Here is a 17,987-nt window from a genome sequence, read left to right on the forward strand (position 1 = left end):
ATTGGCACTCTGGGATGCGATAATAAAGCCGAACTAGTTCGGGATAGGCACTCAATGATTAAGTGTTTTAGTCATGTTTGTTTATAATGACAAAGCTTACAGTGATGCAGTGCATGCAGTGTTGGTCACTATTAAAAGCGTTATGGTACTTCACTCTATCTTCCGCTTTAATCTATCCTCACTGTCTTCAATGTTTCTTCTTCAGGTCAAGGTGTTGCGTAACCTCAAGAGGGGTCAGCTGTCCGTCGACAACGTCTACAATAAAGTGATATTCAGTCCTAAGAAGGTACGTTACTGTCTCTGTTAGGCCTACGTCTGATTCATAATTAGTTCTACTTGTGTCGAAAGTAGCAAATCTACAGCAGTGTTTCTCAAACATTTTGTACAAATGGAACCAAATGGACCAAAAATGGACCCGACATGGTCCATTTGGTTCCATTTGTACACTGTCAGAGTTACAGACTTGTATGGGTCAATTTAGACCCATCTCAATGAACCCACAGAGTCCCTAGAATCCGCTTTGAGAAACACTGGTCTACAGTACATTGTACAATCTACAGTTCTAAACAATCACAACACGTGGCAGCGTGACCCGTTTTGAGCTTATGTATTGCTTATTGGTGCACAAAACCTGTGCACAAGTAATTGAGTATAACTTCTCCTTCCAGACAAAATTGCAACCACACATATAACCCATAGGACTATTACCTGTATGATACTCAAGATACATCTGTGTACTCCACTACGCAATCATCTTCATGGCTGTTAGTACTACTAGTCTACTACTACCCCTACTGTACTGTATGTCTATGTATCCAATACAGAATTAATAGAATGGCTCACCCTCTCCTCTCTCTCTCTTTTGTGCAAACCTCTACTCTCTTCTTACTCTCCTGTCTTCTCCAGGCTGACTTGTTGGATGTGGTGGGAACTGTTTATTTGGGCGGACTGCCGCCCAACTACTCCACCAAGAGGATAGGACCGGTAATTACACACACATGCACGCACGCACACACACACACACACACACACGCACACGCACACGCACACGCACACGCACACTAAGAAATACTCTACAGTAAAACTATTGTGTGTGTGTCTCTCTCTGTCTAGATCCTCTACAGTATCAACGGCTGCATTCGTAACTTCAGGATGTCGGGACACGGCGTCAGCCTCAAACCATCGGTTCCAGGTATTGCATTCATCTGTACAGTCCATTGTGATCATAATAAGCCTTCAGGATAAAAGCCTTTAACTCATGGGATGCCCACGAGGTGTCTACGCGTCAAACTCTTTGATGTCGCTGGAGGCCCACAACGTTTTGACGTGTTTACTGTATTTACAGTATTAACTTTAAATCTCACCGTTAGGTTGGGGCTGCGCCTGGATGTAGCCCATTAGCCGCTAGTCGCTTCGAGTCGACGCTGAGAGCATCCATATACTCCTATGCATTTCCCCATCTTTAACGCCCTTTATCTCTGATGTTTGTTTTATGGCTAAAACTGTGGCGGGGTGTGGCAAAATGTCCAAATTTTGATCGGCAATGAACAGCTATGATCAACACTAGCCCTTACACTAAGTTACACAATAACATCCTGTCTGCACTCATGTGACCAAGTGACGTCATGACGCATGCATTGACGCAGCAGGGCCGGATTCAATAGAATGGTGGTGGGCCTGGGCAGCGAGAGGGGATAAATGGGGCTCAATCCAGGGGCACCCGATGTGTTAAGGGTACATCAAATACCTTCGGAGAAAATAGTTGCATTGCAACACTTTGTGAGCTTGTAGAAGTTAAAGGAGTAGTTCACCCCCAACATGACTTTTTTTTCTATTGATTACTCACACCATGGAGAGACTGAGTTCAATAATATTTTTAGTTTTTTGTTGCATTCCTAAAACAATAATTTGATTACAATAAATGTACCTCCATTGATTTCGGATATAATATATTCCGATAATATTATTGAACTCAAGTCTCCATGGTGTGAGTAATCAATAGAAAAAAAGTCATTTTGGGGGTGAACTACTCCTTTAACTCATCCAGTGCCAGGAATCTCTACTAGAGGGCGCCCAGTGGCCAGAGAATCCACCATAGACATACGCTGTATATGCACAAGCCGTGCGCAGCCATGACGCGCCTGAACACTTTCCTTTGTGTCATGAACAGGAACAGGATGAAGTTAGCTTGAAGTTAGCTATTGGCTACCACTCATTTTAGAAGCCCAATTTTCGGCGATTTAGCCGTGATTAAACCTTGCGCACCTCATGGATAGGCATGGAACAGAGAAAATGAGCTCTAAAGATCCTGGATTGCATTGGAGTGGACGGCAAATATCGGCGGCGCGACGCTCTCGCGGGCCGATGTACGCAAATCGTGGCCGGCGGCCGGCTCGAAAATTTAGCCCGGTGCTTCGGTAAGGCCTCTGGGTGTTTAAATAATTTTATATAAAAAGCCGAACTAGTTCGGGATCCGCACCCTGGACGATCAAAAGGCAGAAATAAAGCCGAACTAGTTCGGGATCGGCGCAAAAAGAGTTAACACAGGACTTTTACTAGTAACAGAGTATTTCATACATTGTGGTATTACTACTTTTACTTCAATAAAATATCTGAATGCTTCTTGACCCCAGCAGAGAAACAGGAAGTGGAACACTTCAACCTGGACATGGCCACGCCCACTGGCAGTCACATGGTGGGAAGCTGCTTCGTCTCCACGGAGACGGGGACCTACTTCGACGGCAGTGGCTTCCTCAAAGCAGGTGGGAATCCCGTTCAGCTACTGTATGACTGCTGCAACACTTCATCAAAGTCATCCATTTAATGCAGGGGTCTTCAACAGGGGGTCCGGGACCCCTAGGGGGTCGTCATAGTTACTACAGGGGGTCCTCCAAATCTTTTTGTTGTAGGAGCTTTTTTTCTCCTTTTCTATATTAATCACTTGAACCCTATGCTAGCCTCCATGTTCTGAGAACTTTAGCCAAAAATAGCAGATCTACAAGCTCACAGCGCCTCGCAGCGCGTTGGCACCCAAAATACACTGTGCTGTGAAACGATGAAACTATTTTGTATCTATGGGTTGTGGGGGTCCCTGCTTCATCTCCCTCTTGACTAAGGGGTCATTGGCATGACAATGTTGAAGACCCCTGATTTAATCCATTATGAAAACAATAATCAATAAAAGATCAATAATTTAATGAATAATAATTGTATTAATTCGAGGAAGCAACTCCGTTCAATAACATCTATGTCTCTCTCCTCGTGTGTGTGTGTGTGTGTGTGTGTGTGTGTGTGTGTGTGTGTGTGTGTGTGTGTGTGTGTGTGTGTGTGTGTGTGTGTGTGCGTGCGTGCGTGCGTGCGTGCGTGCGTGCGTGCGTGCGTGCGTGCGTGCGTGCGTGCGTGCGTGCGTGCGTGCGTGCGTGCGTGCGTGCGTGCGTGCGTGCGTGCGTGCGTGCGTGCGTGCGTGCGTCTGTGTGTGTAGTGTCCACCTACAGGGTGGGTCTAGATGTCAGTGTATCTCTGGAGTTCAGAACCAGCAGAACCAGCGGCGTTCTGTTGGCGGTCAGTAACCAGGGCAACGAGGGACTGGGCCTGGAGATCAACCAGGGCAAGGTACGCGTGTGCACGCGCACACACACACACACACACACACACACACACACACACACACACACACACACACACACACATACACATATACAGGTTTCATCCACGAAGTCAAGGCATTAGGGACTTTAAGCCAGAACGGTTTTCAGTATGGCTCCGCTAGGCGGAACTACAGCTGCTACAGTATGACACAATCGCCGTAGCAGTCAAAATCGTTAGGCAAACAGCCGTCGGCGACGGGTTCCCACCCCTTTGACTGAACTCTTTGGTTCCCATAGTGACGCGTCTATGCAGCAGACGTACTCTAGCCCATTTAGGCCTAGGAATTATTGACTGCTTTAACTACTGAAAAATAGCAGATATACAAGCTCACAGCGCGGCACCGAGTGCCGCGCTGTGAGCTTGTAGATCTGCTATTTTTTTTAAAGTCGTGAAAATGTGTGCAAATCTTTGAATATGTATTTTCAAAGCGAACGTTTGCAACTCAAATTTTGCTTCTGGGTGGTCCCTGGAACTAGATATTTTGAAATGGGGGTCCTTGGCCAAATACATATCATTTTGGGGGTCCTACTACGTGGAAAGGTAGCTTCTGGCGGAGTAGGATAGGCTGCGACGCCAAGCAGGTTTATCTATCGAGCACTGATCCATTTCCGGTTACCGGAGTGGACTGCCGTAGCCGTCCTTGCTTAAAGTCCCTAATGTGTCAACAACAGCAGTGTCTGCCATAGAGTAACAAAGTCATGACGTGACTCGCTCATCCCCCGGTTCCACTGAAGTCATTTCTCTATGGAGAATAACATTGAGTCATCTTAAAATCGTCTCATATAAGCATTGTGGTCCAAAAATAAACAAACTGTCTCTGCGATATTGTCGGGGAGGTGGCTCTGTATGGTTTATGATAGTCAGTCACTCATACTTGATAGTCTGTTTCTGGTGAAAAGTTACCGTAACTAATTTGGCGACAGTAACATTAGCGTTTTCTCACCATCAGTTGATTCTTCATATCCATATGAGTCAAACCGCTGAGATCATTTGTTTGTGTTTGGAACACAGTTCTTGTATGACGCAATATGAAAAAAGTCTATGGGAATTCAGAATTGGGGGAAAAAGCGCGAACCAGGTAGGATGGGTAAACGACATCAAACTTCTTAGCTCTATGGCGGCTGACAATCGCAGCAGAGACAGCACAACACTCTGCCAGCCCTCCTGCCTCCTTCCTGGGCATCCCAATTTACAATCTAGGCATTTAGCAGACCCTCTTAATCCAGAGCGACTTACACTAAGCATGTTTAACATCATAGGTAAACCAATAACCTACCATCAGACACTTACCAGTTCTTAACTATCAATCATTTCGTTAGGGACCCCCTGCACCCCACTTTAAGAACCACAGAGTTAATTAACTTTCTTTGTGTGTGTGTGTGTCCTTGTCCAGCTGCTGTTCCACGTCGACAACGGAGCAGGACGAATCACAGCCGAGCACGAGCCAGAGGGGGCGGGCCTGTGTGACGGACAGTGGCACTCTGTCACCGCCAACAAGCAGCGTCACCGGCTGGAGCTGGTGGTGGACGGCAAGAAGAGCCAAGCGGAGAGTCCCAACGCCCGCTCCAACGCCTGCGACACCAACGACCCCGTCTACGTAGGGGGACATCCTGGTATGGAACCCTCTCTCTCGCTCACAATGGCTCACAAACAATGTCAAATTACGTCATTGGCAGTCAATTTAATGACTATGGTGCACATATTATTTAACATGCCTAATTACTTTTTAGTATGCAGCCACCTCTGTCAGTGTCGAAGGCTGGATAGCTGAAACGCTTGTCCTTAATTGTAAAGACATGGAGAGAAAATAGAAAAGTGAACTATCTCTTGCGTGCGAGTGCGGCGACTGCAGGTTTCTCAATGAACCTAAGCGCAACGGTGGGGGCAAGTGGTAGGCAAGGAGGTAGGGAGCGCTTTGCTGTGTTCACTTGGACCGCGCGGAGGCGCCGAAAGTCGGGGGGACGAAGATTTACTCTTCTGTCCATAACAGCACATAACTCGGTAACGGCGCTGAGTCGGTTCATGCGACTGTCGCACCGCTCTACACGGCGACTCGCTCGCTACCGCTCACTCGGCGGTGTCTCACGTGGCTCATGCTCGCCTGAGACGGCCTGCCTCTGTCGTCATCACCCTTGCAGCCCCCCGCACCCCCACCGTTGCGCTCAGGGTCATTGGGAAAACCGCGGTCACCAGCTACCCATCACTTTGGTAAATGTTGTCAGCATCATGTTCGGTATCATGGTCAGTATTATGGTCTGCATCATGGTCAGTATGATGGGAATAAAGCAGGGATAGGAAAGGTTGGCTGAAATTTGCGCTGGCAGCAAGGGTCGTACACCTGCTTTCCTAACCTCCATAGTAAATTTGAAGTTATACCATACTGCTTAGTGCTTATAGTAGATACTAAACAACAAACAAACAAACAACAAACAGTATGCTGAAAATCACATACTGTGTAGTGTGTTCTGTGGTACAGTGGTTCTCAAGCCGATCTACATCGGTTCTCAAGCCGAGCTGCTATTTTCACAATAGAACCATGTTATACAAAATGTAATGCCTCAACTCTTAGTGCTCGTCAGGTTGGGGGGTCCCCAGTTAAAATATGATTATTTTAGGGGTCGCGGCCTGAAAAGGTTGAGAACCACTGCGTTAGTATGTGCTTTCGGACAACGTCCAATCTCGCTTTCCTGTCTCCATTATGTTTATTCATGCCTTTTCTGCCTGAATCACTCACTATTCCTCTCTCTCTCTCTCTCTCTCTCTCTCTCTCTCTCTCTCTCTCTCTCTCTCTCTCTCTCTCTCTCTCTCTCTCTCTCTCTCTCTCTCTCTCTCTCTCTCTCTCTCTCTCTCTCTCTCTCTCTCTCTCTCTCTCTCTCTCTCCAGATGGCCTTCACCAGGCAGCTCTCTCCACCAGCAGGTCGTTCCGAGGCTGCATGAGAAACCTGAAGATCACCAAGGGCGGCAAGACCATGGAGGTCCACTTCAACAAGGGCCTGGAGATGAAGGGAGTCCAGCCCATGTCCTGTCCTGCTCTCGCTGCCTGAGCGGAGCGGCACTCTACTCCAGTGGTCCTCAACCTTTTCAGGCCGCGACCCCCAAAATGATCATATTTTAACTGGGGACCCCTCCCACCCTGACAAGCACAACAGTTGAGGAATTACATTTTGTATAAACGGTTCTATTGTGGTATTAGCAGATCTAATAGATCTGCTATTTTCAAAATTTCTGACTTTAATATTTGACAATATGGCCAATGTTTAGTTTTTCATTTTAGAGGTATTAAAAGGGTCTTAAAAGTCCTTAAATTGTCACTTTGGAAATGTGCAGATACCCTCTATACACTTAAACTTTATGTTGGTTTGTTTACTGTTGAGTGAGAAAACAACGTTGCACATTAGGTTAATCATCTGGGGACCCCCCAAAATAATTTGGGGACCCCCCCAGGGGGTCCCGACCCACAGGTTGAGAACCACTGCTCTACTCTACCAAGCTGCTTCTCTAACCTTTTCATTTCAAGGACCCCCAGTTTATAGTGTCAATTATGGCCACGGACCCCCATAACTCTTAAGAGTGTACAAAATGATGGAATCAAATGGACCTGTTGGTTCCTAACTATCAATAGCTGGGGACCCTCAAGGACCCCTGGGGGTTCCCGTGGACCTCACTTTGAGAACCAACCAACCCCCCCCCCCCCCCCCCCCCCCTCTCTCTCTCTCTCCCTAATACAGTGTGGATGTATTCCTACATGGGTCTGCAAAATTATTTTTGACAATTATACATTTTTAAAAATGGAGAAACAAAGGGAAAACATAACCATCAGTATCTTTGGAAAAGTCCAGAAGTTTTACTTTTGTGTTTTGCGAATTTGTGAGGCCCTGAGGTTGATTCCAGTATCCTGGTCAACACATAGTCAGTACTACTAGGACATTTAGGAGTTTCATTCTCCAAAAGATCTGATAAAATGAGACGTGAGCAAACATAAACCGTCATTTGTAATCAAAGCTGTGCTGTGCAGTGTGACTACAATTACTACTCTATTTACTTTGTCTTTGTCTGTGGGTGGTTTTTCATATCTGTGCGATTACGTGAATTAATACATCAGAAGTGCAGTGCCTTTTAAGTGGAGGAACAGGGGAAATTAACTCTGGTAGTTTTTCCAAACTGTTCCATTTTTATCTCCACTTTATCTCAACACTTAATTGCAGTCTAATATTATTTTTCTACCTTGTATCTGTGGCTCTTGTTGTTGTTCTACAATACAGTACTGTATATTCACATGAGTGGTAGCTTCCTGACTGTATTGCCTTTCACAAGCATGAAATCCTTGTCGTCGGGCAGAAACCTGGTATCTCAATATTTCAACTTTTCATGTTTATTTTTTTGAAATAATGCCCTTCATCATACCACACTAACTACAGTATCACACAAAAGCTGCAAAAATAGCCAACCTACAACAAGCTTGTCAATCTGCTAGTTTTAAATCTTTTTTGAGTCCTACAGTCAGCTGTAGGTTTTATGAATGTTTGACCAATGAAATGTTCGAACAAGAGCTTGTGACAAAATGCCCTATATTGGATCCATAGGAACACAGGTCCTTTATTTATTTTCCCCTTTTCTGAAAAGTAACAGTTTTGCACATACAAGGTTTCCATCCGACAGTGACTAAAAAATAATCATTCTTTGTGCTCTCCTTCCTGGGTGTTCCGCTCTGTCTGTAGGTCTGTCTGCAGACCTTTACATCTCATAGCTAGGGTTGGGATCCTTTTTTAGATCCTTTTCAGGTTCCTCTTAACTCTTGCCTCTGATTCCTTAACGGTTCTCTTTAACGATTCCTATATTTAAAAAATAAAATAAAATAAATAACAATCTGTATAATTTTGGCCTTCATTAGAAGTTTTGATAAACAAAAATTAAATCACACATACAGTATTGTACACATATCGTCGCTGTCGGGTGGAAACCTTGTATGTCCAAAAAACGTTTGTTTTGTATTTATCATTTAAAAAATGATTTAAACTAGTGAAAATAGCCGATCTACAAGCACACAACGCCTCGCGATGCGAGGCGTTGTGTGCTTGTAGATCTGCTATTTTCTCTAGTTTTGTGCGACAGCCTTGTATGATGAAGCAGGGCTTTGCTTTACGAAAAAACATACAAACTTGGAGGTACAAGGTTTCTGCCCAACAGTGACGATATTATACTAGTGGTTCTCAAAGTGAGGTCCAAGGACCTGAGTTAGGGGGTTCCAGAAGGGACCCTTTTACAGGTCGGTAACTCTGAGAGAGCACTAATGTACACTCAGTGGTGTAAAGCAACTAAGTAAATCTACTTAAGTACTGTACCTAAGTACACTTAGGTACACTGAATTATTTGTACTTTAATTGAGTATTTCCAATTTCCAATACTTTTACTGCTACTCCACTACATCTCGGATCCAAATATTGTACTTTTACTCCACTACATTTATTTCTAAACTTTAGTTACTTTGTAGATTTTGATTGATTGATTATTACCAAACATACATTAACCACTTCAGCCGTATATACATTTTGGCCATTTGAAAATAGCAGATCTACAAGCTCACAATGTGTCGCGATGTGACGCATTGTGAGCTTGTAGATCTGCTATTTTCAAAAGATTTTTATACATTTGATAACTTGAAATGGGACATTCTGCACAATGAGTACTTTTACTTTTGGTACTTTTTGGTACATTTTGATACCAACACTTACTTTTACTCAAGTAAATGTCGAATACCGGACTTCTACTTGTAACAGAGTACATTTACAATGCAGTATTGATACTTTTACTGTAAGGATGTAAGTACTTTTTACACAACTGTGTACACTCTCAAGAGTTATGGTGGTCCATGAAATTCAAAAGTTTGAGAACCAGTATTGTTATTGTATAGCCGTGAAGTCCACATAGTCCAGCTCTGACGGAAACGGTTCCATATGTGATGGAACCCATTCTGGTTCCTCACTGTTGGATCTGGTTCCACATCCTAACCCTACTCATAGCATCAGTGTCCTTGAAAACCTGCTCAGAAACTGGTTGATTTTTCTGTTAACGGCCACATACTTATCAATATTTTACAATGGATTGGAAGTATTATTTTGTCCGTCGTCATCTTTGGCGAGCCAGCTTTTAGCTGTACAAACAGGATTGTGTTTTCTGCATGGCGTGGTTTAAAATGTGTATGCAACAAGTCCCTGCAAATATATTTCTGGTGGCATCAAACTGATTATTGTGTTTATTTAAGCAGAACGCAAATGTTACAGTATATCACAAATTAAAGACTATATATGTTTTTTTATTGGCAGCGGATTGAACATTCCCACCCATAATGACATGCCCAGCCAGCTTGAATGTGGTTAAAGGTGATACACCATGAAATTTCACTTTTCCTATTTTAAAACCTTTTTTTGGGGTCCCACTAGCACCTTCTATCCTCACAATGTCCCATTTCTGACCGCTGTGTCTTTCTCTGGTTTTGAGAAGGCGAAGGTTAAAAGTATCCCACGGGTTCTCAAAACAGGCTATCCAGATTTGCTGCCGATGATGACGTCATCATCGGCCGTTTTTGAAGGAAAAACTTTTTTTGAAGAAGAAGAATGTTTTTTTTTTCAAAAAAATAATAATGTTTTTTTCTTTCAAAAAAAAATAATGTTTTTTTCTCAAAAGAAAATATGTTTTTTTTCTACAGCAGAGATTAGGTCAGATTCAGATTGTGAAACCTCAGTTTAACTATTCTGCTGTACAAAGCCAAAGTGAGTAACTACCAACAAAAACTTGAAAAATGCGTATATATACAGGCTATATAAAAGACATATAAGTTATATTACACTGAAAATTAACGACCAGGGGCCATTGCTGAGGTTAATCCGTCCCTGAGTGGTCTAATGATCTGACTTTCAGCAGAGAGGTTCCATATTCAATGGATTACTTTGGAATGTTCTTACAGTTTAAGGTTTAGGCATTTATCAGACGCTTTTAATCCAAATGATTTACAACTAGAAGCAGTGCTCTTCCGAGCACAGGTCTCCACCAGGCCACACAAATCGGCCTGTTATAGCGCCACCATGAGGCTGATTTAAAACATGTGGGGCAGAGGTTCTGAATTAGCATCCAGGGAGTGTGTGTGCTCAGTTTGGCAGCGATCGGGCCAACGGCGCCGGAGATTAGCTGGTAACAACCAGGCCACACAAATCGGCCTGTTATAGCGCCACCATGAGGCTGATTTGAAAAATGTGGGGCAGAGGTTCTAGATTGGCATCCAGGGAGTGTGTGTGCTCAGTTTGGCAGCGTCCGGGCCAACGGCGACTGAGATTAGGTGCTCACAAACTGCGAGGACGCACGGACGGACGCACGGACGGACGGACGGACGGACACACGGACGGAGGGGAAAACATACTCTCCCTCAGCCTTCGGCTGGTGGAGACAATAAGCAGGTAATACACATCAATATAATAAGCAAGATAATAAATATGTCAGTACATTAACAACAATATAACAATATAACAAATGCATCTTTGTAAAGATATGCATGAGTGACTCAAAATGTCTTTGAAAATGCACTGGGCACCCCAGGTATGTGTGTTTGGAGAACAGAAGAAAAAGAAAATCTCATTGACATCAGTTTTGTGGTGTTTTGACTGGACACCCTTTGGAAGTTGCCAGCGGTTGATCAGCCTTCATTACAAACGGGCCACAGGATTTTCTATAGAAACTCACAGAAGTTTTATTGTGACCCCTATTACTATTATTATTATCATCATCATCATCATCATCATCATATTAATAATCTCACTTTAAATGTTTGAGTGATGTTTGATCTCTTAGCCTTGAGATCATCAGATGAGGATTTGAACCCAGTTTTGTTATTTCACTAACAGCTGCACTAAAGCACCATGTCCACTAGGGGGCAGTCAAGATCATGGAAGCAATGTCATTGGGTATTCAGGTGTCAATCAACTCCAGACAAGACAACCAGCAGTTACAAGAGGGGGTGGGGCTAAAAGAAGCAGGAAGATAAACAATCTGAACCTTATGAATGAAATAATCTGGTAAATGTTGTCACCAAATGAAGCAGGCCAGGGATAATAAACCAGAGTGGATATATCAGCATGTCTGTGTGTTTGGAGCTGTTTTTTTTTCTTCTTCTTTTTTCTCCACTCAGTATTTCTACCATAACCAGCTGACATTAATAACTACAAGATAAGATGGACTGTGGCTGGTCCACACTTTTGGGAGACATTTCAACAGGTTTCTGAGTGAGTATGGACGCTATCTGATAATTCAGCCCTAGAATGGCTGTGATTATATCACTTACATTTCACAATGTCACCGACACAGGAGGGCATAGGAGTGATCTATGGCTTTATACTGTATATGGAATGCATTAAATTAATGTGATATCACAGCCACTCTAGGATTACAGTAGGACCTTTAACAGTGTTGTGGTGATTTGAATAGTGTGCTTCAGGACCTGCTACCAAAGCTGTGCAGTAGAGGTGATCAGGACTTGTCACTGCATACCAGAGGATCCAGGTACAGTCAGTCAGTCAGTCAGTCAGTCAGTCAGTCAGTCAGTAAGTACTGGGTTCTCCAGCTCAGCCCTCATCTTGTTGGTAAACTGGTTGCAGGCAGCAGTCTGTCTAAAGACAACAGACAATACTTTAATTGAGGATAAAAAATCCAAGCATTCAGGACAAAAACTAATGTGGTTTGTGAAGCTAACTGTTTAAAATGTTCTTTTGGACTGTATGGGTCCTTCATGTCATGTCAGAATCATTAAGAAATGAAAGCAGAGTGATTCTCTCTTACATCTGTGATGCTGCCTTAATGATATGTAAATCAGTCAGTTACATTAGATGTTATTGTTACTATTGGTTGGTTGGTTGAAATGCCCATGTTGCAAATAATATACAGTAGCTATGTACCGGTATATCTGATCTATAAGCTCACAATGCATCGCAATGTGACACGTTGTTAGCTTGTAGATTGGCTATATCCGCTACTTTTAATTTTGACTATAAAATGATTAAATATGGCCTATTTTGGCCGTAGCATACTATTTATTTTGAAAAGCTAAACAGAAACATAATATATATTCCTTCCAATGTTCAAAGGACAAATTCAATTAAATTGTTGTGCAATTATTCTTATGACAATCAATCATCAAGTGAAATGTCACAATGGTGACTCTGATCTAGGATCTGATCCTTATTAAACTCCTTACTACCAGTAAGACACCCTAAGGGGCGAGAAGCGAGGTTGTTCTGAAACAACAGAGACTGGCACAATATGTCCATATCTGGGCATTCCCAGATATGGGCTTAATATTGATGACATCATGGACCTCCATATATGGGCATGAAAGGGACTGTCTTGGCCTCACATGCTGCGTGACGGACTGACTGACGCGCGCACATACTCACATGATCTGCAGGTTTTCATACTAGTAAGACGCCTCAGGGCGACATGCGACCTCGCCCTTATCTGGCCAGTGATGTATATCGGACCAGTTACCCATAAATGGAGATAGTCAACAATAGTCATGATAGTCAACAATGTTATGTCAAAACATGCCCTTATATGGGTATTACCAAATATGGGCATTCCCAGATATGTCCTTAATATTGATGACATTGGGACAGGGATCTCCATATATGGGCATAAAACATATGTTAATTAGTAAAGCCAAGCAGGGCCGTAGTGAGTTAGGGCCTGGTTTTGATGCCTGGGGATCTCCATATATGGGCATAAGGTGGTAGCCTAAACAGGGCATTATCTGGAAATGCCCATACTGTATAGACATTTTATTTATTTTATCCTTTATCAATATTATCTATATACATAATATGTACTTAATATTAACGTTTTTGTGGAAGGTAGGGTGTAAATCAGAGTAAAGCAGGTTAGGTCAGTTAGGGCCTGGGATTGATGACATCAGAAATCTCCATATATGGGCATAAAAGGGATTTTATTTCTGGGAATGCCCATATATGGACTTTTTATTTTATTTTATCCTTTATCAATAATAATATGTATCCTTATACATATGGAGTTCAATATTGAGATGGGGATGGTATGGTGTAAATGTATGCTACTTAGTAAGAGGCATCGGGTCAGATACTACATCACAATTTGAGATTGTTTGGCGGTTCGATTTAATGGCCATCTGGCCACTGTGGCCAGTGATACATATCGATGTATATGGGCATAAAAGGGATTCTGGGGAATACTCATATATGGACTTTTACATAGGTTATGTCACCTGTGATATCACCTGTGATGTCACAGTGATGTGTCAAGGGAACCAACCCATAGACATAGATGTAAAAATGTGTACACACTACACACAGACAGACACACAGAGACAAGCTGTGACATTTCTCATGGTAAACTGCGTCGCAATTAGTTGATTGTAACTCAACAGTTTTTCTCTCTCCACTCCTCTGCCACTCAGGTTGAAGAGGGCATCGCTGCATGTCTGGCTGACATCTCACAGTGGATGTTTTCTTCTCGCCACCTCAAGCTGAACCCAGACAAGACTCTTCTCTTCTTTCCAGGTAAGTCCTGCCCCATGCGGGATCTCACTGTTTGCATCTCTGGTGACTTCAGTTCCTACAGCCAAGAGCCTTGGTGTTGTCCTGAACAGTCATTCATTCATTCAGAGCCTTGGTGTTGTCTTGGACAGTCTCTCATTCAAGGCACACATCGCAGAGGCCACTCGGTCCTGTAGGTTTACACTCCATATCAAGGGTCCCCTAACTTTTCAGGCTGTGACCCTCAAATAATTACATTTGAACTGGGGCCCCCACCACCCTGACAAGCACTTGGAATTGTAGGCATTACATTTAGTTTGACTCAGTTCCACAGATAAATATTGTGAAAATAGCCGATCTACAAGCTCACTTGTATTATGCCAGTTGATAACTAGAGCGCCTTTGTCCTACTCCTCCCGCCTAATACTCCCTGCTGACAGGTGCTTACCCCCCCATCCCGTAGGAGTACATACAGTGACCATTATCACCCTCCTCCCCGCCCGGCTTCTCTCCCCTGAACACGGGCCCGTTGTTCATGCAGACGTGCGACAAAGCCGGATGCACCACGTGGATTCAAACCCACAACCTCCACGGTGGTGGGTGTTTGCCACTTTCTCATGTAATATTTGGCCAATTTGTGATTACAAAGGCCTTAAAAGTCATTGAATTGTAACATAAGAAATGTGCTGTATACACCTATACTGTATGTTGGTTTGTTTTACTGTTGAGTGAGAAAACAGTGTTGCACATTAAGCTAATCATCTGAAGACACCCCTCAAAATAATCTGACGGACAGTTTGGGAACCACTGCTCAGTAATGTTCAGACCCTTCCTCACCCAGGAGTCAGCCCAGCTGACCAGCTCCTCATCCAGACCTCAGTCATATCAAAACTACTGCTAGTGTAACTCTCTCCTCACTGTCCACTGATGTAGCTCTTGAGCTGTGCTCCTGGAAGGCGCTAAGCTCCAACATCTGGCTTTGTCCGGGCTCTGAAGCGTGGCCTACATCTGGCCTACATCTGGCCTACATCTTGGCCCAAAGCGCTCAAAGTGTGTTGTACGCCCAGGGTCACATTGGCCAACGCTTGATGAAATTAGCTCATAAATGGCACCGCTCACTTCACACTGTGTGCACGTGTGCGCGTGTACATGTGCAGCTCAAACTTTGCACGCACACTCCCAGTAGGTCAAGGAAGAACCTCTGCCCCAAATTGAGCATAATTATGTTGTCATCAGACTATTTGCCAGACCCAGGGGGTCGGCCTACAAAAGGCTTTGTCGGTCTGTCGGTCCCTCTTTTCCTCAGTGTCCCTCTTTTCCTCAGTGTGCCTGTGTTTGCCTCTGACTGCTCATCTGCCCCTCCCTTCCCTTGCTCGGCTGATTGCCTTGAGTGCCGTCACCTGTACGGGACCAGCTGAGTTGAGTTGGCTGACGAGCTGCTGAGACTATAAATTCCTGTGTGTTCATGTGTTAGTTCAGTGCTGCAAAACATTTGCCCCACAGCCATACTAGTGAAAACAGCCCATCTACAAGCTCACAAACATTTCCAGCTGCTCAGCCTATAAAATCCTGTGTGTTCATGTGTTAGTTCAGTGCCATACTAGTCAAAACAGCCGATCTACAAGCTCACTACGCTTTGTTGCTGAGACTATAAAATCCTGTGTGTTCATGTGTTAGTTCAGTGCCATACTAGTGAAAACAGCCGATCTACAAGCTCACTACGCTTTGTTGCTGAGACTATAAAATCCTGTGTGTTCATGTGTTAGTTCAGTGCCATACTAGTTTTCATTGCGGGTCTGGCACAACCAGGTGACCTGGTCTAGTTTACTAACACAAAGTAAAGCTATGGCTGTGAGTGTTCTATCTAGAGTATATGCTGTATAGCAAATGGCAGCAGGTCACAGATTATAAATGAATGTGAGTTGTTAACTTCTTTCAACACATGCGTTAGTTACAATCTGAATCACTCACAAAGGGCCGTTCTCCTCCCATTAAGATTTGAGGACGATTTAGACCTCTTCAATCACGGGTGTCCAAACCTTTTTCAATGGGAGCCACATTAGAAAATATTAAAACACCCAAGAGCCGACTGTATCTCCTGGCAAAATGTACTTTTGGTCGGACCACAACAAAGTCAATTTCTTAATTTGATTTAACTATCATCATCAATATTCAATATCAGGCGTGTGCTCTGAACAAAACACACACAACTCACATTATCAAATGTAACCAGACGTGCAAGGTAAAAGAAAATCAACAAAGTAGCCTTTCTTTGACCCCTTCAAATTGAGACAACGGAACAAGGAATCCTGAGTAATTATACTACAATGTTGATGGGCTGTTTATAGTACAATTTAGGAATGAAGCCGTGGGCCGTATAAAATGTGTCCTCGGATGGATTATAAATATAACTGTCTATAGCTATAGGATCTGATCATTATTCTACTGTTGAAATGAATAGATAATAAATATCATTGTGCATCAGTTTGTGACCTATAACCTTTGTGTTTGACATTCAGGGTGGATCCACTGAGGGAGTGGATCAGGATCCTGATGCCCACCTTCTCTACGACACCACACCATCTTAGAGTGTTACCAGAGGGTATGAATTCAACCCACACGCCACACAAATATATCCTAACACCACAAGAATTTACCCTAACATCAAAGGGCCATTCAAACTATAACTATGACTATATGGTTCACTGTATTTCAGTTTACTAAGTTTGGGTCCCAGGCCTAGAGGATGAAACTACTAGTTTTAAGAAGCCCATGTCCCAGGGTAAGAGTTTACTTCAGTTTGGGCCCTTGGAAGTAACGTTTTTAAGAGCCACTCACTCATCAGAGCTGTATATTCAAGCATTTAGGTGTAGTTTTTTGACTATGTAGATGGAACTCAATAGTAGTATCTTGTTTTCACGTTATGAATCTCTGTGATGTTAACTGTGGTTTCTTTGTGTAAAAAAGACCCTCGCTCTGCTCGTGTAAAGCAGAACGTTGGCCGCCTGAAAAATGCAAGTTCGGCGAGTTGACGTGTCTACGATCTTGGTAATGTCTCGCATCCCCGTTTAAAGTCTGGACTGGGATGAGCTGTAATATGCATCCTCGTGTCCTGCTCACCTGATTCAATACTTACACACATCACTAATGCTACAAACAGGCTCAGTGGGTGAAATAGCAGGAATTTGAACGGAGTATATCTTATCTCTCGTGCCTAATCGTTTGAGTTTCGTCGTTGACAGCATCTTTAGACTGCAAGCAGGGCTTTGTTGAATGCGCGCTCATGGACGATCAAATGTATTGAATACATTGTTTGAGCCATGATGATACAATGTTGTTTGGAACTTTTCACAGGCTCTTTAGCAAGGCTGTACAGAGATGCTGAACACCAGGGGTGTTTGTGCTGTTGACTGAAAAGTTCTTTAAAAAAATGGTTTTATTGTAAATAGAATGTCAGAGGTTCTATGTTAGCTAGGACACTAGCAGTTCTACTGTAAATAGAACATCACCACTACATTAAATAAGAGGAACTGAAGAGAGGTTTAACCGACGGAACAGTGTGACAGTTCTATTGTAAATTCAAGGTCCCATATTATGGAAAAACTCACTTTTTCAGTGTGTGTTGCACTGTGGGTCTCTGCTATGCCTATTAACAAACAAAATGTGAATTAAGACAACCCAGTTTGTTTATTTTGGGCTGCCTAGGTCAGTAAGCATGATTCAACAAGCCCGATTTTACATCAAGTAGGGACTCATTAAAATAAATGTAGGCTTATTTTAGGTGACATG

General features: G+C 43.3%; 2 protein-coding genes across 2 annotated transcripts in view; one reads left to right on the top strand and one right to left on the bottom strand.

The window, feature by feature from the left end:
* Window positions 1-6,692, top strand: part of lama2 (laminin, alpha 2) — a gene marked incomplete at its 3' end in the record, with an annotated part of 414,125 nt that extends 407,433 nt beyond the window's left edge. Inside the window, 7 exon segments of the mRNA XM_080745043.1 lie at window positions 206-286; window positions 907-984; window positions 1,114-1,192; window positions 2,637-2,762; window positions 3,482-3,612; window positions 5,042-5,261; window positions 6,532-6,692. Coding sequence (XP_080601169.1) covers window positions 206-286; window positions 907-984; window positions 1,114-1,192; window positions 2,637-2,762; window positions 3,482-3,612; window positions 5,042-5,261; window positions 6,532-6,692 — 876 coding nt within the window.
* A 5,540-nt stretch (window positions 6,693-12,232) lies between these two features.
* Window positions 12,233-17,987, bottom strand: part of LOC308301152 (neuroserpin-like) — a gene marked incomplete at both ends in the record, with an annotated part of 34,507 nt that continues 28,752 nt past the window's right edge. The window contains 2 exons of the mRNA XM_080745044.1: window positions 12,233-12,305; window positions 16,692-16,764. Of these exons, the coding sequence (XP_080601170.1) occupies window positions 12,233-12,305; window positions 16,692-16,764 (146 nt within the window). The remainder of the gene's footprint in view (window positions 12,306-16,691; window positions 16,765-17,987) is intronic.

Source organism: Nannobrachium achirus, assembly GCF_963921795.1.
Source record: "Nannobrachium achirus genome assembly, chromosome: 16".
NCBI classification, from domain to species: domain Eukaryota; kingdom Metazoa; phylum Chordata; class Actinopteri; order Myctophiformes; family Myctophidae; genus Nannobrachium; species Nannobrachium achirus.